The 27,987-nt window shown below is 41.3% G+C and overlaps 1 protein-coding gene across 6 annotated transcripts; it reads right to left on the bottom strand.

Moving 5' to 3' along the window:
• Positions 1-482: 482 nt before the first annotated feature.
• On the bottom strand, positions 483-27,987 carry SPDL1 (spindle apparatus coiled-coil protein 1). Of its 6 annotated transcripts, XM_002710369.6 has the most exons (12): positions 27,454-27,987; positions 21,594-21,775; positions 19,915-20,091; positions 19,265-19,459; positions 18,196-18,345; positions 18,008-18,106; positions 17,812-17,922; positions 15,087-15,227; positions 8,789-8,892; positions 8,001-8,188; positions 4,376-4,718; positions 483-1,402 (listed from the first exon to the last, which is right to left on the bottom strand). In XM_002710369.6, the coding sequence occupies exons 2-12, from the start codon at positions 21,750-21,752 to the stop codon at positions 1,255-1,257; spliced, it is 1,815 nt and encodes a 604-aa protein (XP_002710415.2). In that variant the 5' UTR covers positions 21,753-21,775; positions 27,454-27,987; the 3' UTR covers positions 483-1,254. The 6 variants fall into 6 exon arrangements, with proteins under 6 accessions (XP_002710415.2, XP_089191180.1, XP_089191181.1 ...); XM_017341247.4 differs by lacking the exon at positions 483-1,402 and having other exon boundaries at positions 4,137-4,718; positions 27,541-27,976; XM_051843587.3 differs by lacking the exon at positions 483-1,402 and having other exon boundaries at positions 4,150-4,718.

Below are 27,987 nucleotides of genomic sequence, written 5' to 3'. Positions count from 1 at the left end.
CCCTGATCCGAAGGCAGGAGCCAGGTGCTTCTCCTGGTCTCCCATGGGGTGCAGGGCCCAAGCACTTGCCTCGGTGAGGATGTTTTACATAATGTTAGCATTTTAATCAGTGGACTTTGAGTAAAGCAGATTGCACTGCCTAATGTGGATGGACCTCATCTAATCAGCTGAAGTCCTGGATAGAGGGCAGTTGACCTTCCCCAAGCAAAAGGGGAATTTAAAGCAGATGGCCTTTGCATTTGAACTGCTGGCTTGTCTCTTCCCTGGGGTCTTCAATCTGCCAGCCTACCTTGTAGATTTTGACTTGGCCTCATAATCACATGAGCCATTTCTTGAAACAAGTTTCTCTCCCTGTCCCCTGATAGTGAGTGTGTATTTAATACATACACACACAAACTATTGATTCTGTTTCTCTGAAGAACCAATTTCACCACCTATAGAATATGTACAAAATTAAGTTATAGACCAGCCTATAACCATTATAATTTTTAAAAACCTTTATTTGGAAAGTTTAGACTATATTTTCATGAAACATATATACATATAATTATATATATATAAATTATAATATACATAAGTATATAAAATTTTATGAATCAGGGAATTAAGAATTTCAGGAGTTTTTCTAACCCCTTTACTCCCTTTTGATAACTGTTATCTACACAGTTTAAGAAAATACAAGGGAAGAAAACATTGCAATTTTATTTTAAATTTTAAAACTACTTGTTTCATAGGCTTATGTCACAAAATTTAAATTATGTATATGAATACAAAGATGAACATAGGTGCTTTAAACACTGACAAAATCCACTAACAATATTTTTTTAACTTCCCATTTTTACAATGCAGTGGAAAACTAAATTCATAAAAAAGTACAGAGAAAAATATAATGATTTCAGTATTCTCATTTGAGACATTTGGCTCTCAAGGTAGGTCACTTAAGTGTTTATATCACTAAAAAAAAAAAAAAACAAACAAAATGCAACACAGATTTATATCAATTCTAACATCTTCCTTCAGTTAATGGTTTATTCACTGTGGTCCACAAAAGCTCCACGTGGTGCCATCACTTGGGTTAGAATCACAACCCAATTTGGAACACTCAGTCAAGGAAGCATGAAAATGCAGAGCCCTGGCTCAGTGGGTAGATGGATATAACCCAGCAAGTGGCACCTTTCAGATAATGGCAATTTAAGCCCATCTTAATCACAGTAAGCTCCGGGCAAGCACCTTGCTCGTATTAAGGACACGTCTTTATTGCTGAGGGCACTGGGTCTCGGGAGTGGACTTGGAGGACACGTAAAGAATGGGGTGTGGTTTCTTACAGGATTCCTTTTCCAATTTGCTTGTAGTGTCTTTCCCTTCTTTAACTTCTGTCTGAAGCCTTGATTCAGCAGCTAACCTACAGGCATTAAAGCATCCACTCTGAATTCAAATGTAGTTACGGAAAATTAAATAAATAAACCCTTAGTGTAATGGGTCTCCTATGAGGCATACTGATTTTTTTTTTTTTTGTATACAGAGTAACAAAACATTAATAGTTGACTCCAATACCATTAAGAATATTAAGTCATTGATTCTGTAACTGAACTTTTTTAAACTTAATTTTGTAAATGTCTAAAGAACATCTGGAAGACTGGTTAAAATAAAACCATAGCAAACCTTAGTTAAAGAATTAAAATACGAAATGTCATCTGTCGTGACCAGCATTCCTGACTCAAAAATTAAAATGCTACAGCAATATTTTAATGTTACTCTGATGGACAAAAGGCTAAGCACAAGATCAAAACAACACAGAATCCAGGGTTGCATGAATAGATATCTATTTCTCGCATTAAAACACACACTCACATGGGGCCGGTACTGTGGTGCAGTGGGTTAGTGCCCAAGCCTGCAGCACCGGCGTCCTATATGGGCACTGGTTCAAGTTCCAGCTGCTCCACTTCCAAACCAGCTCCCTGCTAATGAGCCTGGGAAAGCAGTGGAGGATGGCCCCAATGCTTGGGCCCCTGCACCTGCATGGGAGACCCAGAAGAAGCTCCTGGCTCCTGGCTTTGGACTGGTGCAGCCCTGATCATTTTGACCATTTGGGGAGTGAACCAGTGGATGGAAGACTCTCTGTCTCTGTATCTCCCTCTGTCTGTAACTCTGCCTCTCAAATAAAATAATATATATTTTTTTAAGTTTATTTATTTGAAAGTCAGAGTTACACAGAGCGAGGAGAGGCAGAGAGAGGGAGGTAGGGAGGAAGGTAGGGAGGGAGGGGGGGAGGAAGGGAGGAAGGGAGAGGGAGAGAAGTCTTCCATCCGATGATTCACTTGCCAATTGGCCACAATGGACAGAGCTGCACCAATCCGAAGCCAGGAGCCAGGAGCTTCCTCCGGGTCTCCCACGTGGGTGTAGGGGCCCAAGGACTCAGGCCATTCTCCACTGCCTTCCCAGGCCATAGCAGAGAGCTGGATAGGAAGTGGAAAAGCCGGGACTCGAACCAGTGCCCACATGGGACACTGGCACTTCAGGCCAGGGCATTAACCCACTGAACCACAGTACCAGCCCCACAAAAATATTTTAAAATAAATAAATAAATAAAACACGCACACACCAAACACCTCAAATTGAGTTTCAACTGGCAGGATAATAATTAAGGAAAAAACAAATAGTGGAGAGATATTTTAAAAGGCATGTAAGTATTCTTTATAGCAAGAAATCAATTAAATTTATAAAGCATGCAACAGTAAAGTACCTAATAAAACCCAAATTTATTTACACAATTATCTTTGCATTGTATGTTTAAGTGAAGCATGCAGAAAACAAGAGGTTGGCAACGTCTTAAGTCAGCAGATAGACTCACACATATAGACACAAAAACAAATGTTTTGTGGTATTTTATTTGTTTTTGTTTAACTAGCAGATAAAAAATTTCCAACTTGCTATTTGGGCGAGCAGTTAGCTACATATATTTGCACAAGTAATTTTTACCAAGCCAAAAAGAAAACACAGCAAAGAAAGAAATGAAGACAACACAGATAGCAAGGTGTGCATGGCTCAATTCTGGAAATCCCCCTCCAGAAACAGACAGTGGTCAAGCACACTTAACCAGCAAATCACATTTCACAACCATGCGGAACATGTGTAGGCATCAGATATCATCTACTGGAAGCTACTTATTCCTTTAGATATCAAGCTTTTATTTGGCCTGACTTTCAGGTTACGACATTACATACAAGCTCAAGAAATGAAGGAACAAACTATTCTTCCTATAACAGCAGCTAAGGTTGCTGAAATACTTACACTGTTGAGCACTACATTTGGTAGAAGTGAAGACTTGAAGAGAAGCCAGACAAAAGCATACAAGGAAGTCTTTGCATAAGGGGAAGCTATGTCTCAGGATTTCAACTCAAATACACATCAGTTAGTAAAATGTCATTGTCTACACCCTCTTTCAAAGACAGACAGAGCCCTAGCAGCACCTAGCAGTTCATTTCATAGCATATAAGCTACGCTAGCCATTGTCCCATCAACATGCTTACATTTTAAACACCCACGGATACTTATTTTAGATGTATCTATCAATGCATTGCATGCAGATACACTTCATCTTTTTGTTACCTTCTCCATCGTCCTCATCCACTTCTGTTTTCACTCCATTCTTGTCCTGCTACGCACATCCAGAACTCCAGCCACAGCCACTGTTACCTACCTTTCCCTCCACTCACCTCCTCTTACCTTCTGACCTCTATTATTATCATTTTTTTTTAAAGGACAAGGCCCTAGGTACATAAATTCCTTCAGACACACATCTGCCACTTCCTCTTTTAGTTGTAAATTCAATTATGCTGAAACTGGAGGCTTTGAAGTTTTAGGAAAACATGAAAATTAGTTAGCTTTGATATTTAAAAATGTCAAAACAGGCATCAAAACCCATTCTCGAAGGTTCAGGATAAACAACTTCACAAGCCATAAACAATTGCACCTAAGTTTTCTAGAAGGTTGAACTTTTTTATACTAGAAAGCCCTATGAGAAGGAAAGTCAATTTTCCTTTCATGGCTACTCTTGAACCAGGAGAAAAATAACAGTACATTTACTCAAATTGACGACATCCAGAGATGTGGTAAGACTGATTATTTCTGTTTTATGAAACAGAAAAGTATAACTATTTAAAACAATTCGCTTATTCAGGAGTCTTTAGCCCTTGCAATCATTTTAGTCTTTCTTAAAAATCTGGAAAAGCTGAAGGCAGGCAGATGAAACTGTGTAATAACACTACACGCAATACTAAGGAAACAGATAAAGAAACAGACAGTGTAGTTCATGCAGCGGGAGAGGAGGGATGGACAGGTCTGCTGGTGGCCTTGAAGGAAAGAGGATACTGACCTGGGAGAACCAGGGTTGTTCCCACTTCTTTCATCGGAGGCTTCAGGGTCAGCTGGAATTCCTACGAGTTTCACACACTTCTTTTCCTTCTTTGGCTGCATCTCCATGGGTAGATTTTTGTGAGGAGAAAGACTGACTACTGGCGGGTTTGTATAAACTGGCTTTTCTAACTTCAAGTTGTTATCTTCTAAATTGCTAGGCCAGCACTGAGTCTCCTCTTTCTGAGGTGGTAATCCACAGGATTCTTCCCCAACAGCACTGCTGGCACAGACATCTTTAGTGGCAGTTATATCCACAGGCAGCACTTCACGTCGCTTCTTGAGTACAGGCACTTCAATTTTCTCTGAGATTAAAAACCATTAAAAAAAAGGAAGAAATCCAGTCAATGACTGAATACAATGGCATAATCAATATAAGAAAGCAGAATTAGTTATAAATATATATATGTATATATATATTTTAAAGACTTATTTATTTGAGAGGCAGAGTTACAGAGAGACAAGGAGAGAGACAGAAAGAGATCTTCCATTTACTGGTCCACTGCAACAGCCAGTGCTGGGCCAGTTTGAAACCAGTTGTGAGGAACTCCTTCCATGTCTCCCACGTGGGTGGCAGGGATTTATTTTTGCAGTCATCTTTTGTTGCTTTCCAAGGTGCTTTAGCACAGAGCAGGATGGGAAGCGGAGCAGACAGGACTCAAACTGGCACTCATACAGGATGCTGGTATCACACCCACGGGCTTAACCTGCTACATCACAGGCAGGTCCCATATATTTTTGTCCTTTTATCCGTTCTCTTAAAATCCACTCATATCTTTATTAAAACATATTGTTTTTATCTTATCTGTTCTTTTTCATGAACTCCATTAACTGTATCTTTTAAAGTTTATTTGGATATAAACTTTTCAATGGAAACTCAATATATTGGTTCTAGGAATGAACACTTAAAATGGTCTCTTCTGGTGTTTGGATAAAAACCATAGAGGAAGCGAATATCTCAGCTCATACGATGTTGAGGATCGTTGCAATCAAGGAGTCCACATTCAAATTCTATTTTCTTAAAAGAAGTTTATTTAGGCCAGTGCCACGGCTCACTAGGCTAATCCTCTGCCTTGCGGCGCCGGCACACCAGGTTCTAGTCCCGGTCGGGGTGCCAGATTCTGTCGCGGTTGCCCCTCTTCCAGGCCAGCTCTCTGCTGTGGCCAGGGAGTGCAGTGGAGGATGGCCCAAGTGCTTGGGCCCTGCACCCCATGGGAGACCAGGAGAAGTACCTGGTTCCTGCCATCGGATCAGCGCGATGCGCTGGCTGCAGCGCGCCGGCCGCGGAGGCATTGGAGGGTGAACCAATGGCAAAGGAAGACCTTTCTCTCTCTCTGTCCACTCTGCCTGTCAAAAAAAAAAAAAAGTTTATTTATTTATTTCAAAGTTGGAGTTATAGAGAGAGGGAGAGACAGAGAGAGAAAGAGTGAGAGATCTTCTAGCCACTGATTCAGTCCCCAAATGTTTGCAACAGCTAGGGCTGGCCCAGGCTGAAGCCAGGAGCTTCTTCTGGGTCTCCCACAAGCGTTATAGGGGCCTAAGCACTTGGGCCATCTTTCAGTGCTTTTCCCGGGCCATTAGTAAAGAGCTGGATCGGAAGTAGAGCAGCTAGGACATGAACCAGCACACATACGGGATGCTGGTGTTGTAGGCAGTGGCTTTAACTGCTACGACACAATGTAGGCCCCTCAAATTCTAGTACTAGCACTTAGCCGCTACATGACCTTGCCAAAGTACTGAACCTTCTTTGAGCTCCATTTTCTTAAACCTGTAAAATGAGGTTCAGAAGCACACATTTCACTCAGTATTGTGTGTCATAAGGATTCAACAGAAAGAACAGGCCAACCACTCTGAATATTGGTAATTTGTGCCTGTTAGCTCCATCTATAAAATATATTCAGAATCTCACTATCTCAGTGATGGGTATAGCTGCAGTTCTAAACACATCACCCCACCACAGACACCTGCAAAAGCTTTCTGTCCTCATGGTCTAACATAACTGTCTTCAACGCAGGTCACAGTCAGTCACTTAATGAACTGCTCTAACATCCTTTCCCCACCTCCGCATTAGTGTGCCTTTCATTTTCAAAATCAAAATGTTAGTGAAGGAGGCAGAAGGGGTTGGTATTCCTAATCCACACTGTTGCTTTCAGATCATTATCTCCTCTTCTTCTTGTACTGCTCCTTTGAAACCCACAACATCTTGACTTGCTACCCTCCCCCTCCTCCTGTCTCTTGAACTTTGAAATTCAAAATGGATCACTCTTAATCAGAGGAGCCAGTCTGAATCAGGGAAGAGAAAAGGAAAAGAGAAAGAGAAGCCTTGTAAAACCATGTAAAAACCTTCAGATGATCAACACCTCGCCACTATTGTTAGAATCACTGCAGTCCCCTGATACAGTAATGAGACAGAGGTAGGTGTAGGAACAATTCAGGGGTGAAAGCTGGTTGAGAATCCTTAACTTCAAACACGTAACAACATTTTTTTTGAAGGGTGAAGGTTAGAATCATCACATTCTTACACTTTTTTGTATTTGCTTTTTTTTTTCTTTTTAATTTATTTACAGTAAACTCACTCTTTATAGTGAAAAAGATGCAGAGTTGTACAGTTAAGACTTCTATTTAGAAGGGCTAGTCTACCAAGAATAGCCATAGGGCAGGTGTTGTGGTGCAATCAATTAGTGCTGGTTTGAGTCTTGGTTACTCCATGCTTCTGATCCAATTTCCTGTTAATGCACCCCAGGAGGCAGCGGAAGATGGCTCAAGGTGCTTGAGCCCCTGCCACCCATACAGGAGACTAAGATGGATTTCCAGACTCTTGGCTTCAGCCTGGCCTGGCCCTGGCTATTGCGAGCATTCAGGAAATGAACAGCAATGGAAGATTGATCAATCTCTCTTTCTCTAACATTCTTTCAAGGAAATGAAAATAAATATTTAAAAAAGAAAAAAGATTAGATTTGCTATTTGCTACCTTGTATCTGTCCTACAGTTCTTCCTTAGTAATAGAATTCTCAACATTTAGTGGGATATGGCCCCTGCGAATCAAGACTGCCATTTCTCAGGCTTTGCTGAGGCAGGTGAGGCCACACAGTGTGCACTTGGCTCAGTGGGAAAGCAGCAGACCAAGAATGCACAAGGAACCTGAACCCTGACACTGTGGAGTGTCTCCTCCAGACCTCCATTAGGGGGAGGAAAAAATACTTAAGTCCTCATTATTTTAGGTTTTCCTACAAACAGTCCTAACCATGCAGCTCTCAAACATCAGCTGCTTCAATAAAATGAAACTCTCTGGTATGACACAGGTGCTTCAATCTTAAGTGGGGAAGTCTACCATATTACATTTCTACTAGATAGTATGAATTTCCATCTCCAAAAAGAACACATATTTGTCAATACCAAGTATCCAGTTCTCTTCGGATTTTCCTATACATTTTGCAGCAATGAATGTGCTTTATTAACTGCAGATGCATAACCACAAATTAGCTTGCAATGGGATTTGCATAAAGCTCTAATAAGAAAAACAACACTGATACAATTTCTCAGACTTCCTCATGATTTAAAAGATAAAAATAGATGAGCCTACATACCTTCAGGTTCATATTTCAGTTTTAATTCATCAACTTTAGCTCTAAGCTTCATATTTTCACTTTCTGAAAGCTGGAGGCATCTTTCATTTGCAAAAAGTTTTCGCTCAATATCCAGAGCCCGCTGGCTCTCAAATAATGCTTTCATTCGCTGTATGGACAATTCACCTTTGGTACTTTCATTTTCTTTGCTGCAATAATGAAAAATGAAAACCAAGGAATATTAAAATAGCATAATATAAATACATATTGTAGAATAAATTTTTTATTGTGTAGTTATTTCAATGCAGTTAAAAATACATTTTTCTGGGGTTTTTAATCACAAAGAAATAATAAACAATTGGGACAAGTCTCAACAATAATACTTCCCTCTAAAAACAAAAATCTCATCCATTCTTTAAAGGAAATGGACAAAAGGACAAAATACTTTTTTTCAAATCTATTCAGACAGAAATAAATTCCTTTAAATTTTAAATGATGTGATACTTATTTTTAAAAAATTTGGATTATAAGAACATTTTCAATATTTAAGTTCTCTTCATTTATAGGTCGAAAAGTAAAAACTCAAAGAAATAAAAACATTCAATTTATTTAAACTATTTTTTCTTCAATGATCAGTAGTAATTAACTCTTGCATAAAACTCATGTATTTTGCATAGATTTTTTAATTGCTTTTCTTTTCTGGAATTTTCTTTTGATCACTTCAAAACAAAAGTTTGTAGTCACTAATACTAGCTATTACAAGCAGAATAGGGTTCTTTCTCCACCTTTCCATCCACTCATCTACTTACTTTAAGTTATCAAGCTTCAGCTGAAGTAACTCTGTATAATAGGTATCATCTTCCACAACACCAGAGTTGACTGGAGGCTTAGATTCCATACTTTCATATAAATTCTAAAAAGAACAAAAATCACCATTACTTAAATAACAAATTAGACTAGCATACATTTATTAATAACAGCAGCCACTACTTTTTAAATATATACATTTGGCAGGCACTACACGAAGGAACCATTTAACTCATTTACTGTCTGCAGTAGCTCTGAGAATGAGCACTCCTCTCTTCAGAGAGACTCTGAATCAGACCTGACTTCAAAGTCTGTGCCTCTCACATACCTATATCCTATGTTTCCCTCTCTTGGCTTTTAGAATGGAGGAAATAAATGCTCGTGGGCTAAATTCATGGCTTTACATCCAAGCCATAAAACTGAAAAATATGATAAAGAGATCCTGAAATCTCTTCTGAGATTCTAATGGAAATTTTATACATTTCTCTAGGAGAAAAGATAGTAAGTCTGCTTAAAAACTTGCAAACAATTCCAAAAATTAGACAGAAAACTCCTTGGTTTAAAAAAGTTATATTTTCAACAAAGTATAATGCTGAGTCCACTAGTGGACTACATATGCCTGCCAACCAACATTCTGAAAATTTAACCAAAACTGCATTCCTTTCAACAGTTCTTATAAGGGACATAAATAAAGTTACATACACTTAACTTTTTGTGATACAAATGTCATGATTTAGAGGTCTATAAGGTTATCAATATTCTAAAAAATCTGTCATTTAGACACTTTAGTTCATCAAAAGGTTATTGAGAGGAGACCAATGCTCCCTAAATTAATTTAAAAATGTATAAATATAATGCGATTCAAATAAAAATATTAGCAAGCTTTATAGTGCTAGGCAGGGAAAATCAAACATTTGAGAATTGCCAGGATGATACTGAGAGAAAAGCTGTGCCCTACTAGACAAAATATACTACAAAGCCTCTATAATGAGAACAGTGTGGCAGTGATGCACAGACAGGTAGACTAATGGACTAGAACAAATCTGGAAACAGACTCAAGGATGTGTAGAAACTGAATATATAAGGGTAACATCTCAAAGCACTGGGGACCAAGTGAACTTTTTAATAAGTGGTGCTGGGATAACTGGCTAGTTATTTGGAAAAAATGATATAATTTGATTTATAACTGTGGGGAGCAACTGGGAGCAACTCGGACTAGACTAAGTTACTGGAATTAAGACTTATTCTATGCATCTGCTCTCCCACAATATGGCGCTGGGAGAGGAGGAAACAGCTTCTACACAGCTGCCTCCAGTTCAACCAATAAACTGTAGGACCTGCTCCTGATTGGAGGAGAGCAGCGTACTCGGCGTGTGGGCAGCCAAGTTGGGATTGGTGGAAGAGGACTATAAAGGAGGAGAGAGACAACATGCACCAGGAACATCTAAGGGGAACATCTATCTGAAGGAACACCTGAGCAGCCCCCGAGAGAGCCGGCCGGCCGGCGGTGTGCCGCTCCCCCGAGGAAGTGGGGAAAGTGGCCAGGGGGAACCGCCCTTCCACGGAGGTGGAAGGGTCGGTAGCCAACCCGGGAAGAACCAGCAGCAAACCCGGGGAGGGCCGAGCAGACAAAAGAACAGCGCAGGGTTTAGTGTCGTTCCTCCATGAAGAGGGGGAGCGACATAATGGTGCCGTGACTCGGATAGGAAACCTAGGCAGGGTTTAGTGTCGTTCCTCCACGAAGAGGGGGAGCGACAATAACTCACATCATACATAGTAAATTTCAATGGAGACCAGAACTCCAAATTTAAAAAGTGAAACCATGCAAGTTCTAGTAGAAAATAAGAGTAAATTCTTCTATACATAGACACACATGTACAGGCAAATAAATCCGTATATGGAAACATGTTCTATCTCACTTAGAAGAATGCAGATTAACACTATGCTCAAACACCTTTTCTCATCCATCAGACTAGCAGATATTAAAAAGATATCACATTGCACAGGTGGCACTGGAGCAACAGCCACTGTGATTCGTTGCAGGTGGGAACGCACACTGGTACAAGTCATGGGAAGGAGTTGGGAAATATGTAATAAAATTACACACCCATTTCTTTTTAAAAAGACATATTTATTTATTTATTTTAAATGCAGAGTTACAGAGAGGTAGGGGGAGGAGAGAGGTCTTCCACCAGCTGGTTCACTCCCCAGGTGGCCGTAACGACCTGAGCTGAGCCAACCCAAAGCTAGGAGCCAGGAGCTTCTTCCTGGTCTCCTGCACATGGGTGCAGGGGTCCAAACATCTGGGCCATCTTCTACTGCTTTCCCAGGCTATAGCAGGGAGCTGGATCGGAAGTGGAACAGCCTGGACTTGAACTGGTGCTCATATGGGATGCCAGCACAGCAAATGGCAGCTCTACCCACTATGCCACAGTACTAGCTCCCCATTTACTTCTGCCTCAGCACTCCCACTGTAGCATTAACTCCGAACATATAGAGACCACAGTAAGAAAACAGGTATGTACTCAGGATGTGCTTTACAGCACAGTCTGGAATGGAAGACAACGCAAATGCAGACACAGGAAATCAGTGAATAAAAAATACACCCACACAACGGAATCCTTTAAGGCTATAAACAAGAATGAGAAGATTTCATCAAAGTTGGGTATAAACTGAGATGAAGTGATTTCCAGGTTATTCTGTAAATGAAAAAAAAAATTGGAGGGGAGAGTACAAGACTATAATATGCTATATTTTGTTAAAAAAAGAGATAAAACATACATACACACAAGGGCTGCTCATTTTTACACAAAGAAACAAAATGAATAAACTTAAAACAGATGAAATTGGCTATTTTCAAGGGTACAAAGATGAGGGGTAGAAACAGGGTAAGGATGCTAAGATTAGCATGAGCTAGTCCATGGGGACATGAATACATCTTTGAGAACATGTCTTTTACAGCTCTGACTTTAAAAACAATACCAGTGTTTTGCATACTTAAGTAGGTAAAGAAGTTCAATATGCATAGGAGGACAACAAAATGGAATAGAAACACAAACAAACCTACTTGTAATTCCTATGAATGACACACCCTTATGCCAGGAGGAGGGAAAAGAAGAGTCCAAATAGTCCAAGGAACTTTTGAACACAGCATTCTGACTATGTACCCCCAGGCAAGAGTGTGGGGAGCAACTCGGACTATACTGTTACTGGAATTAAGACTTATTCTATGCATCTGCTCTCCCACTGTGGGGAGCAACTCGGACTATATTGTTACTGGAATTAAGACTTATTCTATGCATCTGCTCTCCCACAATATGGCGCTGGGAGAGAAGAAAGAGGCTTCTACACAGCTGCCTCCAGTTCAACCAAGGAACTGTAGGACCTGCTCCTGATTGGAGGAGAGCAGCGTACTCGGCGTGTGGGTAGCAGAGTTAGGATTGGCGGAGGAGGACTATAAAGGAGGAGAAAGACGGCATGCACCAGGAACATCTATGGGGAACATCTATCTGAAGGAACACCTGTGCAGCCCCCGAGAGAGCCGGCCGGCGGTGTGCCGCTCCCCTGCGGAAGTGGGGAATGTGGCCAGGGGGAACTGCCCTTCCACGGAGGTGGAAGGGATAGTAGCCAACCCGGGAAGAACCAGCAGCAAACCCGGGGAGGGCCGAGCAGACAAAAGAACAGCGCAGGGTCCTGTGTCGTTCCTCCACGAAGAGGGGGAGCGACACAAGAGCACAAAGAACTGCAAATGAATCCTGAACTCTAGTTAGCAGGTTAGTAGTTCCAACATTACGTGCTTTCTATGATTGAGTAAATAAGCGAATGCACTGAGGACAATAAGAGTTACGTTTCTTACTGTCAGAAATAAATACCATAGTGTTAGATTCAAATTGTAATTAATAGTATAAAGTATTTGTGTGTACACACATATATTTATGTACATACTACAGGCATACACACACACACATAAAAATATACACATTTACTCTTAGTTCTGTCTGCTGATAGAATATAGAAGCAATGACACTACAATAGTAATAAGCATGTCTAGTGTCCAGATCTTGGTTTCTAAATACCATTCTCCATGAAAAAAAAACCAGTGCTCCTTGGAAAAATGCTAATTCCAGGAATATCTTAATGCTCCAGATAACTAGGAATTGCTCAAAGAATCGTGTGCTAGAGAAGTAAGTGCTCCTACTGGGATAATTTGAGTATTAGCGTAAATAAAGTAATAGATGAGAATGTAGAGGATAAAACAGGTATCAAAGAAGCTGCACTGATATAAATAAATGAAAAGGAAAGAAAAAGATTTTTTTCCAATCTTTAGAATTCAACTAATAAATGCAGAAAGAATGATGGAATAACTATTATCACAATATTTCTTTTTTTAGACAAGAATGCACATTCAAGTACTAGGGAAAATAGAATTTACTTAGTCTCAAAGTATTTCTTCACAAGATATTAATTGTAAAGGGAGAAATTATAACTTTACAGATCTGGAAGATATAAATTTAACCCAATGATTAAGGCTAGTAGCTACATTAATGGCACAGACACAGACATCCTGTATCATCTAGTGTGATGCACTTGAGAATAATATGTTATTCCTGTAGTTTCTCATCAAAATTACACAGCTGAATCAAAACACATCAGAAATATCCCAAATAAAGGACAATGTACCAGGTAACTAACCAGCTTCACTTTTCAATATGCTATAAAGGATATTAGTGTAACTGGCAAAACGTAAAAAGCAGTTTAGTTAATAGTATTCAATTTTTATCAACATTCATTTTCCTGGCTTTGATCAGTGTAGTGGGGTTATGTAAGAGAACTGTCTTCATTAACACTTAAGTACTTAGAAGCAAATGGATGTGTAGTTTGCAACTTACTCTGAAATGTTTAAGAAAACACAACATAAACAAAGTAATCAAGCAAATTGAAAATTAGGGAACCTGTATAAAAGATGTAAAGAAATACCAACAACTTTTGTGGAAGTCTGAATTGATTTCAAATTAAAACACATTTAGAGTTTATTAAAAACGTCTACTATAAGTTTCAGTAGCTACACAATGTTTGAACACAGTTACAAATCTCCATTACAAAATGGAGGTATAAGCTACTGAAAAATAATCAACTACTGGGGCCAGCACTGTAACGTAGTGGGTAAAGCCACTGCCTGCAGTGCCAGCATCCCGTATGGGCACTGGTTCAAGTCCTAGCTGCTCCACATCCGATCCAGCTCTCTGCTAGGGCCTGGAAAAGCAGACGATGGCCCAAGTGCTTGGGTCTCTACACCTGCGTGGGAAGATCTGGAGGAAGCTCCTGGCTCCTGGCTTTGGATCTGTGCAGCTCCAGCCATTGCGGCCAATTGGGGAGTGAACCAGCGAATGGAAGACCGACCTCTCTCTCTCTCTCTCTCTCTCTGTAACTCTTTCAAATAAATAAATCTTTTTAAAAAAATCAACTACTGATAAAAATAATTAGAAGAAATCACTGACATTAGGTTGAATGAAAGACACAAACAAGAGTATACATTAAATGATTTGATTTATATGAAGTTCACAGTAATTTTTTTTTCTTCATTTACTTATTTGAAAAGTAGAGTGACAGAGAGAAAGGGACAGATAGACAGAAAGAGATTTTCCATCTACTGGTTCACTCCCCAAAGGCCCACAACAATGAAGGCTGGGTGGGCAAGACCAAAGCCCAGAGCCCAGAACTCTTATCTGGTCTCCCACATAGGTGGCAGGGACCCAAGTACTTGAACCATCATTTGAGGGTTCCCAAGATTAGCAGGAAGCTGGACTGGAAGTAGAGTAGAGACTCAAACTCAGACACTCTGATATGAGATGCAGGCATCTTAACTGCCATGTCCAAGGCCTGCCCCAGTTCAACAGTATTTATATATGCAATGTTACTATCAAGTTAGGAGACTCTTAAGAAACATGAGAGATTTTCTGTGGTGCTAGAACTATGAGTATGGCATATCACACCATGATCTGCGTGGTAATTACCAGAGGGTATATGTATGTTCAAGATTATTCAATTGTATACTAAATATGTGGGTACTCAAAATAATGATAGAAAAGCAACAAAAATGGAATAGATTGGCTTGCCTCTACTAAAAGAAGCAAGTCAAAAATATCGTGAAGCAAAAAGTGTTTGGGAGCAAAAAATACTCAAAATATTGGGTCAAGCTGAAACCAAAGTTAATAATATAATAAAAAAGTCTATTTCACTTAAAAATACTGAGATATTCAAATTAAAATTCGGCTGTATTTTTAAAATGTAAATATATACCTTAAATTTCTCCAGATTTCTAATTTCACCTAAAAGATGTTTTATTTCACCATTCTTCTGCTCCAACATGGCAAACAACCGTTCTTGCTGCTCAAATTCAGTTTGAGATCCTTTCATCTGTAGCAGTGTAGCGATTTGTAACTAGAAACACAAAATCCCACCCAAAAATAATTAATATTCTGATAATCATACTACTGGTATAATTCATATGTTGTTATTTTTTAACTCATTTTGGAAATGAAAATAATTAGCTATTTCTAGTCTAATGATTTGAAAATATATATAGCAGTAAGTTGTTACAGGAACTTTTGAGTATTTTTTAAATTTATTTCATTTTATTTGAAAGGCAGAGACAAAGAGATTTTTCCACCTGCTGGTTCACTTCCCAAAGGCCAGCAAAGGCTAGGGTAGGCCCAACATAGGTGCCCAGAACTCACTAGTTTCCTACCTGGGTGGCAGGGATCCAAATACTTCAGTCATCATCTGTTGCCTCCCGGGGAAGAACCAGAAACAAAGCCAGAACTCAACCCACATGATAATGGGGATGCAGGTATCCCAAGGAGTATAAACATAAATTTCATAAGTACAATTTTTGGATTGTAGTGGTTCTTCCTCCTATATCCGCCCTCCCACCTGCAAACCATCCCACCTCCTACTCCCTCTCCCATCCCATTTTTCATCAAGATCCATTCTTAATTATCTTTAGATACAGAAGATCAACTATACACTAAGTAAAGATTTCAACAGTTTGCACCCACACAGACACACAAAGTATAAAGTACTGTTTGAAGACTAGTTTTACTACTAATTCTTAGTACAGCACATTAAGGACAAAGGTCCTACATGGGGATCAAGTGCACAGTGACTCCTGTTGTTGATTTAACAATTGGCACTCTTAGGCTCTTGTCATGAGCTGCCAAGGCTATGGAAGCCTCTTGAGTCCACAAACTCCGACCTTATTTAGACAAGGCCATAATCAAAGTGGAAGTTCTCTCTTCTCTTCAGAGAAAAGTACTTCCTTCTTTGATGGCCCCTTTCCACCGGGATCTCACTCAGAGAGATCTTTCATGCAGGTCATTTTTTGCCACAGTGTCTTGGCTTTCCATGCCTGAAATGCTCTCATGGGCTTTTTAGCCATATCCGAATGCCTTAAGGGCTCATTCTGAGGCCAGAGTGCTGTTTAGGGCATTTGTCATTCTATGAGTCTGCTGAGTATCCCACTTCCCATGTTGGATCATTCTCTCTTTTTAATTCTATCAATTACTATTGCAGACACTGGTCTTATTTATGTGCTCCCTTTGACACTTATTCCTATCTTTATGATCAGTTATGAACTTAAACTGATCACTTTAGTAAGATGGCATTATTACCTGCCAACTTAATGGGATTTGGAGTCCCAGGGCAAGTTTTTAGCTTTACCCTTAGGAGTAAGTCCAACCCACTTTGATTATTACAAATGATGAATATCTTTGTAGTTTTGTGAAACATAAAATTGAGCACCATGGCTGTAGCCTGGAAGCACATCACTTAACTGGTAAGTAAGCCTGGCAGAAGCTGCACATTTCTTAGTCATCATAAACACGGATTCTCTTAAGAATCTCATGGGATTTTTAAAAAAATTTCATTAACTTTAATTAAGTGAAAGGAATTATTAAACTCCTCAATCACAAATGAAAAAGACGGACCATACAGGAAAAAGGCAATTGAAGGATACTAAGGCAATCCACAATATCTTTTAATTTTTTTGACTATCTAGTTACAACTCCACCTGCATCAGGAGGAAATATCTAGACTCCAAAGCTGCTTTTGGAAGTTCCCATAGTTCTGAAAAGTGTTAATTAGCTTAAAGAAAGTTTTGAGTAAAGCAAACAAAGACACAAGGTTACAGGTACACTGACAAAGAAGAAAGGCAGCTTTTAACACTTGAAGGAATATCCTTTCTGTTCCTGCTTCAGGATAGAGGCTAGGCATTTAACCCAGGAAAATCCAGAATGCTGTTAGTTTCTAAAGCTAGTAGGGACATCAAGGAACACTGGAAGATTAAGAGTAGGAGCCAAACAAATACTGCAAGAAAACAAAGAGCAAACGTGAGGAATTTTATAGAGAAATCATTCCCAGATAAAGGAGTCTCATGCAACCAGGCATCACAGTCTGAAAATCCTTAGAAACAAGACCTACAACTATTGTTAGTAAGCATTTATTCATTTGCCAAGCACTACAAAAATATTTTATTACATTTTAACTCCAGGACAATTCTAAGGGCCCACATGCATGACTTGAGTGCTGTTAAGGAAAAGGGACCCCCAAAATTCAAATGTCATTCTATAACAAGCCTTCATGAGAGAAGAGGAGAGGTAGTTTTAGTGCAAGTAGGAACCCTAGGACTGTGTTCAGAAAGACACCAAGCCAAGAGCCAGAAATAAAAGCTTTTTCATTTTTTTAAATCTCCACTCCATAAAGAATGATTTATACCCCCCGGCAAGGCTGGTGAGGAACGATGAAAACAATCAGTAGTTGCTAAACATTCTACTACTAAATCTTTATTCCAAAGTTGCTCTCCTTAAAATATATAAAAGGATCTTTAAATATACTTTTCTTTAAAAAGTAATGCAGCTGTAGAATGACTAAACACACTCTGAAGGGAACGATGGTTTCTTTGACATATCTGTGATGTAATGCTAACATAAAACGGCTTTAATCAATCACTGAGAATGAGACTTCCAACCTTCATTCTTTGCATCTGTTCCCTATTAAAGGCATTCTGCTTCTTTAGTGACTGGTACTTGACTTTCATGCTGATAAACTGACGTTCCATGGCTGCCCTTCGATCTTCCACCTAGAAAATATCAGCACACTGATTCACACTGGTAGTCAACAAAACGCCATTTAGTCCATTTAATCTTTAGAATACTTGGAAGTACCTCTGCAAACAGAGAGTTGCCTTTACTATTGGGATCCAAGGCTTGCTGAAGCGCCTGGTTCAACTGCACCTGAAGGTCTTGATTGGCTACACGAGCTTTCTAAGATTAAAAGAAAACGATTTCGCTAAGACTCGGTTAGCAAGGAAACGACTTAAAAATTGGAAAAGATATTACCATAATCCAAATACCTCTAAGGCGTTATAGTAAGAAACAGCTTCCTTTTCTCGCTCCTCTTTTTCTTCTTTAAGCCGGTCCACCTGGCGCATTAAATTAGCAGTAAGGCGCTCCAGTTGTTCCTCTCTGTATTGTAGTTCATTCACTTCTTCTTTGAGGGTGGTCTACTCAACAGGAATTGAAAAAGGAAAAACACTCTTACATCATCTTTCACTTAACGGCTGCTCAGAATGATCTGTCGGTGATCATTCACACCCAAAACTAAAACTAAACAACTGGTCAAAGGTTGTTGGGGCATATTTAAAATTGTCTTAATTACTAAAGTTTTCATTAGAGAATCAAACAGGAGGGTCCTATCTAATCTATTTTTACTATGAATTTAAGGTTATAACTTTTAACTACTCTTACTCTGAAATGCAGAACCTACATTCAGAGGCCAGCACTGTAGTGTAGCGGGTAAAGCCACTGCCTGCAGTGCTGACATCCCATATGGGCGCCGGTTCGAGTCCCAGCTGCTCCATATCCAATCCAGTTCTCTGCTATAGCCTGGGAAAGCAGTGGAAGATGGCTCAAGTTGTTGGGCCCCTGCACCCACATGGGAGACCTGAAACAAGCTCCTGGCTCTTGGCTTCAGATTGGCACAGCTCTAGCCATTGCGGCCAATTGGGGAGTGATACAGCAGATGGAAAACCTCTCTTTCTCTCTGCGTAACTCTGACTTTCAAATAAATAAATAAATCTTAAAAAAAAAAAAAAAAGAAAGAAAACGCTACATTCACATCCATGTAAACTGCCACTGCACCAATATTCTATATTGGGTCTCTATGACACAAACTAGAATGAGTATGCCTCTAAATTGTTCCAGAGGATTCATCAACCTAAACATAAAGTCTGCCTTACGTAATCATGGAACCTAAAGCTGTATTATGAATGAAGTAATTCACCTGAAAACTGTAAAGTATTGTGTGGTCAAAGGTCAGGAAATATTTTAGCCTTCAAACTAGCTCCTAACAGTTACTGCAAAACATGCAGAAAAATGAGAACAACAAAGTGCCATAAGCAAGACCCATGCCCTAAAAATTACCTTCACACTTTCCATTTCCGTCAGCTCAATCTGAAGAGCCAGCATCTCGGAAGACATGCTCTCATGCACACGCTCAGACATGACCCGTATCTCCTCTGACTTACAGGACAGGAGTTCCTTCTGATGATCTACTTTGTGTTTCAGCTGCTTTTCACTAAGCCTTGCTTCATCTAATTCTGCTTTCAGTTTTTCTAACTAAAGCAAAAAAAATAAATAAATAAATAAATAAATAAATTTCAATGTTATAAATCAAAAGGCCTTTTTTTCCCTGAAAAATATCACTGACTGACACAAACTTATTTTATGATTAGACTACCAGGGTTTCCTACTTGGCAAAGACTAAGCATCTTTTAACACAGTTAAAGACTATGTTTGATACCCACAGGAATACTCCATACAGGTAACCAGGATAGCTTGTGTCCCTTAGAATCTAGCTACCAAAATTAAATAGTCATGTGTTAGTACATTAACTATGCAAGCTCCGCAGGTAAACTGTTGTTCAGGGTCATCACTTCCCAACAGTAAGATAATGGAAACCTTGTTCTTGGCTATTTCACATAGCTGGTACTTAAAAAAAAAATTTCAGCTAAAGTTTATAGATGGCTGCAGGAACACACTATATTATTCTCTGAAATACACAGAATCCAAACCTTATCCTTTAGTTCGTTCACTTCCTGTCCATGGCTTCTGCTTAGCTGTTCTTCTAATTGCTCCAGCTGCATTTTTTGTTGCTGTTTAATAGCTTCACATTCACAACTCAGACTTTCTAACATTCGACTCTTGAGCTCAACTTCTCGCTGAAGAGTGTATTTTTCTTGTTCATAACTCTGAAAACAATCACAAAAAATTCACTGGAAGCCATTACACAAAATTAGTTCTCACCTTCAAGTGTTTCATTCCTGTTTCACACATTCTCTGTTTTCCAAGTAACAATCACATGCTAAACGCTGGAATAACTCTGTAGCTCATCAGTCTTAAATTCCTAAGGTGTACTCTGAGGCTACAGCTGTCTCAAAACACTCAAGCTGAAGTCACTACAGACACTAGTCCAGGAAAGGTTGGTGCTATCACTTCCCAACCTGTGGTTTCTGGGGCCCAACCAGCCAGCCCCCAGGAAGCAGTAAAGGAGGTCCAAGCAGCCAGCCCCAGGAATAATCTCTGGATTCCAAAATCCACATCAAACTTCACAATGACAAGTTTCAAAGCCTGCCTATAAAGGTCCTTGCTTTGGCTCAAATATCAACTGTCATAGTAGTGTCCTTCATCTCCTGCTGATCAAAACTAGCCATTTAACTGAATGGCTGGAAAATAAATAATTGGGGAGTGAACAGGCGGATGGAAGACCTCTCTCTCTCTCCCCCTCTCATTCTTTGTGTAACTCTTTCAAATAAATAAATAAATCTTAAAAAAAAAAAAAAAAAGCCGGTTATAATAGCCCAAGAAGAGAAGATAGCAGGCTGAACTAGAGTAGCACAAATAGATGTTTCATAGGTCAAGTTCTCAGAATTTGTTGATGGATTAAAATGAGAAGCACGGGAAAGAAAAATACTAAGCAACGCTCCTAAATTTCTGGTTCAAGCAACTGGAAGAATCGTTATTACATTCCCTAAATAAGAAAAGTTTTAGTGAACGTTCATTAGTAGGTGAAATCAAGCATTCCATCTGTATATGTTAATTTTAAGATGTCCATTTGCTGACAGTTGAATACATGAACCTACACTTCAGGGGAGAAATAAGGGCTTAATATATCATCATCTTGAGGGAATTCCGATGATATTTAGAGCTCTGAAACAAGTGAGGTCACTAATGAAGAGTGCAGACAAAACAAAGTCTTGTGGTAAGTAGAGTAAAATATGGTAAGTAGAGAGACCATAACTTGATTTGCTTTCTTTTTTTTTTTTTTTTTTTTTTAAGATTTATTTATTTATTTGAAAGGCAGAGTTATAGAAAAGCTGTGCCGATCTGCAGCCAGTAGCCACGTGGGCGCAGGGGCCCGAGGACTTGGGTCATCTTCCACTGCTTTCCCAGGCCACAGCACAGAGCTGGATCAGAAGTGGAGCAGCCGGGACTCCAACTGGCACTCATATGGGATGCTGGCACTGCAGGCGGCAGCTTCACCTACTAAACCATAGCGCTGGCCCCTGTAACTTGATTTTCAACCTCCGAATGCATTGGTTGGAACCAATATCAGGTGCTCATTTATTTCACTCTCTGTTAACAGGGACAGGAGTGAGAACAAGATCTAAAGTTTTCAGAAAATAAATAATAACTGCTGGACAAATGTTCAACAGCAAAGCATATCCTGGCAAACATAACAGCAGAGTCCTACCTCAGTCATGGTCATCATTTCATTTCGACATTTCTCCAACTGATTCTGCAGTTCACTTTGGCTCTCCAGTAGTTGTAAACCATACTGTGCGGCTTTCAGTCGTTCACTTTCAACCTCTTTGAGTTTGCTTCGAAGATCGGCAATTACATCTGCCTCCATGTTCTTTTCCTGTTTTTAGCCTACTGTAAATAGAGAAAATAAAACTACTTAAGCTTAAACAAGAAAACCCCATACAACCATGTCAAAACATAGTTTTGAGATTTTCTTTCTGAATTGTTAAGTGGTCAAATTTGCATTCTTGTTCTAAGAGCAGGAACTATTCTTATAATTTTGTTAGTTGATTTGAGATCAAACAAAACAGAAAACAATAGATTTAATTTTGCCTCTAAGAAATTCACTGTCGGGAAACTTTCAGTTGTGTGCTAGGGTTTCTTAAATGTCAAGGTAGAATTGGTCTCAAAATGCTATCAGTACCCATGTCATCAAAGTCAAGAAAACAATGAAAGAAATCTTGTCAGTAGCTTGACTGCTATTTAAAATACAAAAAGGTCGCCTTAAAAAAGGTTCACAATTAACCCAGGGAATATCATGTCTGATCTTTCACAACAATGTTAACTTCCTGAACTCATTCAATTTGCTTTCCTGCAAACACACTCACTAGTATCCTAGTTATACATGATCATGCAGAATAGAAGCCACGTACAGAGCAATTAGAGGACACGGCTTTTATCCTAGATGTTCAATCAAGGACTTTACAAACATAATATATACAAAACATTCCACTCTATCTCAGCCTCAGTCATCATCCTTCCCTAGTTGGCCCCAGCCTCTGAAGCCAAACTCATAAACAGTTCTACCTAGAAAGACCAGCATCCTTGCTAAGGTGTTTCCCCACGGCTTAAGTCGATGTGGTCAGGCTGCCAGGCACGCAAGCATTTCTTGAATGTCTATGTGCTAGGCTCCATGCTGGTCACAGCAGATTCATCAGACACAATGGACCAGACCAAACCAGGACAGACCAAACCACACCACACCAAACCTCCCTCCCCCTTCATGAAACTCACATTCCAGGAAAACAGTGGACATAGTCCACCCTCTCTACAGGTTTCTGTATCCTCAGATCCAATTAACTGCAGATTAAAAATATCTAGAGGGCCGGCGCCGCGGCTCACTAGGCTAATCCTCCGCCTGTGGCGCCGGCACACCAGGTTCTAGTCCCGGTTGGGGCGCCGGATTCTGTCCCGGTTGCCCCTCTTCCAGGCCAGCCCTCTGCTGTGGCCCGGGAGTGCAGTGGAGGATGGCCCAGGTGCTTGGGCCCTGCACCCCATGGGAGACCAGGAAAAGCACCTGGCTCCTGGCTCCTGCCATCGGATCAGCGCGGTGCGCCGGCCACATCGCGCTGGCCGCGGCGGCCATTGGAGGGTGAACCAACGGCAAAGGAAGACCTTTCTCTCTGTCTCTCTCACTGTCCACTCTGCCTGTCAAAAAAAAAAAAAAAAAAAAAAATCTAGAAAGGAGCCAGCTCTGTGTTGTAGTGGGTACAGCTGCCCCATGCAGTGCTGGCACCCCATACGAACGCCTGTTTGAGTCCCAGCTGCTCCATTTCTGATCCAGCTCCCTGCGAATGTACCTGGGCAAGTCCAAGTGCTTGGGCCCCTGCACCTATGTGGGAGACCCAGAAAAAACTTCTAGCTCCTGGCTTCAGATCAACTCAGCTCCCGTTGCAGCCATTTGAGGAGTGAACTAGCAGATGGCGGATGGAAGTGTGCTCTCTCTCTCTCTCTGTAACTCTGTCTTTCAAATAAATAAATTTTTTTTAAAAGATGTATTTTTTTTTTGGAAGACAGATTTACAGAGAGGCAGAGGTAGAGAGATCTTCTATCCACTGGTTCACTCCCCAAATGGTCGCAACTGTCAGAGCTGGGCTGATCCAAAGCCGGGAGTTTCTTCCTGGTCACCCATGCAGGTGCAGGGGCACAAAGACTTGGGACATCTTCTACTGCCTTCCCAGGCCATAGCAGAGAGCAGGATCAGAAGTGGAGGAGCCAGGTCTCAAACAGGTGCCATACGGGATATCAGCACGGCAGGTGATGGCTTTACCTGCTATACTACTGCACTGGCCCTTCAAATAGATCTTAAAAAAAAAAAGGTGGGGGGGCAGAGCTGTGGTGTAGCAGGTGAAACTGCTGCCTGCAGTGCCGTCATCCTATATGGGCACCAGTTCCAGTCTCAGTTGCTCCACTTCTGATCCAGCTCTCTGCTATGGTCTGGGAAAGCAGTAGAAGATGGCCCAAGTTCTGGAACCAATCTCCCAAAGATACTGTGAGATGACTATTACAGTATAACTAAATACAACAGAAAGTGGAAATAGAAACAAAAGTAGAAGAGAAAAAAGGGAGCTTGGAATAAGAGATGAGTGGCACAAACAGGAGTCCAAGAAAGAGAGAATCAGCCATGCCGCTATTTAGCAAGTTCTAGACAGAGGGGAAGCCCTAAGGTAGAAAACAAATACAAGGAGTAAACAACACAGAAATCAGGTTAGACATAGTAGAGAGAAGGCAGGGCGGAGGGCGGGGGGTGTCTCTGTGCCAATAATGCCAGTGTTAAGAAATATGGCTTCTACTCCAGATAAAGTGGGAAGCCATTCTAAAATCTGGAGCAGAAGATCTGATACAACTTAAAAGGATCACTTTTGCTGTTGTTTTGACCAGTGAGGAGGGGAACACAGTTGGAAGCAGAGAGACCATGGCAGACAGTGGTTCAGACAAGGGTGGTAGCATAAGAGGCGGTAAGAAACAGCCAGATTCTGCATATATTTTAAGGGTAATGCCAGTATGACTTTCTGATACAGGGTATGTAGCATTGCAAAAAGGAGTCAAACACACCAAGGCTCTGGGCCTGAGCGACCTATAGAATGGAGCTGCCTTCAGCTGACACACTGATGTAAACAAAGTTTTGGAAAGAAAAACAGGAATTCACAGTTTGAACATGAAAAATATCAAGTTGGATATATGAGTGGGAGAGAGGTCTGGACTGCAGACAGAAATTTGGAAACCATCAGCGTTAAGTCCTGAGACTATCAACAGAGCATGAGCATAATTAAAGAGAAAGGGGCCCAGCACTGAAACCTGTTATACAGTGGGGAAGAAGCCAGGAAAGTATACTCAGGAGTGACCAGTGAGGCGGAGAGAAAACAAGAGCATGGTTTGTTCTGGAAGCCAGTAAGCAAACTGTACAATCATGCCAAATGCTGGGGCTACATCAACTAAGAAAGAATTGGCCACTAGCTTTGATTTATGGGAGCAGTTCTGATGCAGAGATGGTGGGGGGAAGCTTGACTAGAATGGATTTGAGAGAGAAAAAGCGGGAAACAAACACATGACAAGCACAGGTGTGCTGCACAGACAGCAGATAAACACAGTAGTAAGTAGAACTGGAAATAGTGGCAATGATTTGTTGTTTATTAAAATGGAAAAAAATAACAACAGTACATTTGTATGCCATGGGCTAAATCCAGGAGAGAAGACACCAGAGATCTGCTACAATGATGTCCCTGAATAAAGAAGATACAGTCTAACCTGCAGAGACTTTTTCAACAGAAGCATGAACATTACATCTGCTCTGTCAGTGAATCCCTCACCTGTGACCCTGGCATCCCACTGGAGTGCTGGATTCAGTCCCCACTATTCTGCTCCCCATCTATCTCTCTGATAATGTACCTGGGAAGGCAGCAGATAGTGGCCTAAGCACTTGGGCCCCCGCCACCCTTGTCTAATAGCTAGATGGATCCCAGGCTCCTGGCTTCAGCCTGGCCCAGTCCTAGCTCTTGCCACCATTTGGGGAGTAAACCAGCTGACAGATCTCTCTCTCTCATTCTTATCCTATAAGATAAATAAATAAGTTTAAAAAAAAAAAGGGAAAGAAAAGTATGAGAACTGATGCTGAGAAGCAGGTAGACAGGTAGTGGGGGGAATCTGTGAAAATGCCCTTCTAACTGCTTCAATTTATCAGTAAACTGGGAAGTAGGATCCTTAATAGAGAATAAAGAAAGAGAAAACACAGGTTTCAAGAGAAGAATAAAAGGTGTCCTAGGTTATCAGGGGCTGGTAGTTACTGTGCTAAAATCAAAAAACTTTACAAAGCTCATACATGATGGAGCCAGTTAATTGCTGCATTGGTAATAACTTAAATTTCTTAAGGATTTACCATTTGTCATATCTACAGCCTCAAAGACATTATTTCATTTAATTCTCTTGATAAGCCCAAGTAAATATTGTCATCTGCATCTACTAAAGAAAAAAACAGAATTAACTTTAAGACATCCCAGTTAGGAATATACAAAGAAGTCAAAAACGTTATGATTCATTCAAAAGATCTGCTGGAATTCCCATTATGTGGAGACACTACCTGACATTTTTCATGTTCAAACTGTGAATTCCAGTTTTTCTTTCCAAAACTTTGTTTACATCAGTGTGTCAGCTGAAGGCAGCTCCGTTTTAAATTTCTATTTAATTTAAAATTTTTTTTTTTTTTTGGACAGGCAGAGTGGACAGTGAGAGAGAGAGACAGAGAGAAAGGTCTTCCTTTTGCCAGTTGGTTCACCCTCCAATGGCCGGCGCGCTCCGGCAGGCGCACCGCGCTGATCCGATGGCAGGAGCCAGGAGCCAGGTGCTTTTCCTGGTCTCCCATGGGGTGCAGGGCCCAAGCACCTGGGCCATCCTCCACTGCACTCCCTGGCCACAGCAGAGAGCTGGCCTGGAAGAGGGGCAACCGGGACAGAATCCAGCGCCCCGACCGGGACTAGAACCCGGTGTGCCGGTGCCGCAAGGCGGAGGATTAGCCTAGTGAGCCGCGGCGCCCGCCGGCGCCGTTCTATAGGTCGCTCAGGCCCAGAGCCTTGGCGTGTTTGACTCCTTTTCGCAATGCTACACGCCCTGTATCAGAAAGTCATACTGGCATTACCCTTAAAATATATGCAGAATCTGGCTGTTTCTTACCGCCTCTTATGCTACCACCCTTGCCTGAACCACTGTCTGCCCATGGGCATCAGCTACTAAGTGATAAGTGAGATGCGAAGTAGAGTCCAGCTCCAAAGCCAGGTGCTCGGACCACGCTTCTGCCTTGCCTCTCAAAACAGCAAACACAAAGCATTTAGTGGACCAGAAGCTCTGGGTGGGAACCAACCAGCCTGAGTTCTTACTCCATCTCCACCACTCACATGCTGCATTAACCCGGGGAAGATTATTTAATGTCTTATTGTATCATCAACAGAACAAGGACAATAACACCTAGGAAAAGGGTTGTTGAGGAGATTAAATCAGGTAATGGATGGAAAACAATGAAGGCAGAATCTGTCCAACAGGCACATAATGTGAACCACATTTGTGGTTTTAAATTTTCTAGGAATGGCATTAAAAGGAAAATAAAGAGGTGAAACTTTACATTTTTACTTAGCTCAGTACAAAGTACTATTTCAACACGTACTCGTCATAAAGATTAATAGTCTGAAGAGTAACGAATGCTCTCTGGGTCCTATCCTTGAGATCCGGTGTGCGTTTAGCAGTTCTCAGCTGGGGCTTTCACAGCGGCCAGTGGCTAGGGTTGCGGACCGGGCAAATCCGCGGGCTGTTACTCTGCGGCCCCCCCCCCCCCCCCAACGACCTAGCTCTCCGTATTTATCCAGAAGCCCCGAGGGCGACGAGGCAGTCCGACGGCAGGCTGAGCCAGGCTCGGAGTGCGGTTTCTGAGAACGCAGATTGCAGGCAAGACGGACACCCAGACCCCGGTTTCCCGAGGGCCTGCTCACTGCCTGCCCACCGCACCTCTCTGCGCCCACCTCCCACCAGGGCCCTGCCCTTACCTCTCTCCTCACTCTTTTCCCCTGGCTGCGGCCGCACGCGGCTCGGGAGGCGAGCTTAGGCCTCCCGATTCTTGATTCCAACCCTACCTTTGCAAGAAAGACGCCGGCCATTCACTCTACTAGCGCTCGGGTAAGCGCCAGGGCTTTTTGAATGAAGTTCCCGCGAGAACTCCCACTTCTCACGAGACGTTCCGCCCAAGCCGTGCGAAAAGACGGAGACACGCCCAACAGAGTGACTGCGCAGGCGCAAGTGGAGCGCCGCGGGTGTGGCGCAGGCGCAGACCAGACTATGGAGTCGGTAGCTTTGCTGAGTTGCGGTCGCTTCTAGGTGTCTGCTTTTAGTTGCTGTGCCTTGGAGTTTTGTTTCGGTTGTGCAACAGTGCCTTCTGGAGGACGCAAGTGGCGACAGGGAATCCCCGTTGGCACAACTGTACCGGCCTCGTACGCCTTAGCCGCGCGGGGATTGGCCGCGGTGTTCCCGAAGGGCTCTTCCCTGCCGAGTGGCTCGCAAGTCCCAGAATCCGAGTCCGAGTG

This window comes from Oryctolagus cuniculus, chromosome 6 (assembly GCF_051225735.1).
Source record: "Oryctolagus cuniculus isolate XC-2025 breed Fujian yellow rabbit chromosome 6, ASM5122573v1, whole genome shotgun sequence".
NCBI lineage: Eukaryota > Metazoa > Chordata > Mammalia > Lagomorpha > Leporidae > Oryctolagus > Oryctolagus cuniculus.
This window is presented reverse-complemented; position numbering and strand designations above follow the sequence as displayed.

What these genes read in the sequence shown, in the direction of transcription:
- SPDL1 (XM_051843587.3), bottom strand. Translation starts at nt 21,752, where the DNA reads ATGGAGGCAGATGTAATTGCCGATCTTCGAAGCAAACTCAAAGAGGTT. An exon ending in CTTACTATAACGCCTTAGAG is followed by an intron (nt 18,107 to 18,195) that starts GTATTTGGATTA and finishes TTTTAATCTTAG; the next exon opens with AAAGCTCGTGTAGCCAATCA. An exon ending in GCAACTCTCTGTTTGCAGAG is followed by an intron (nt 17,923 to 18,007) that starts GTACTTCCAAGT and finishes GATATTTTCTAG; the next exon opens with GTGGAAGATCGAAGGGCAGC.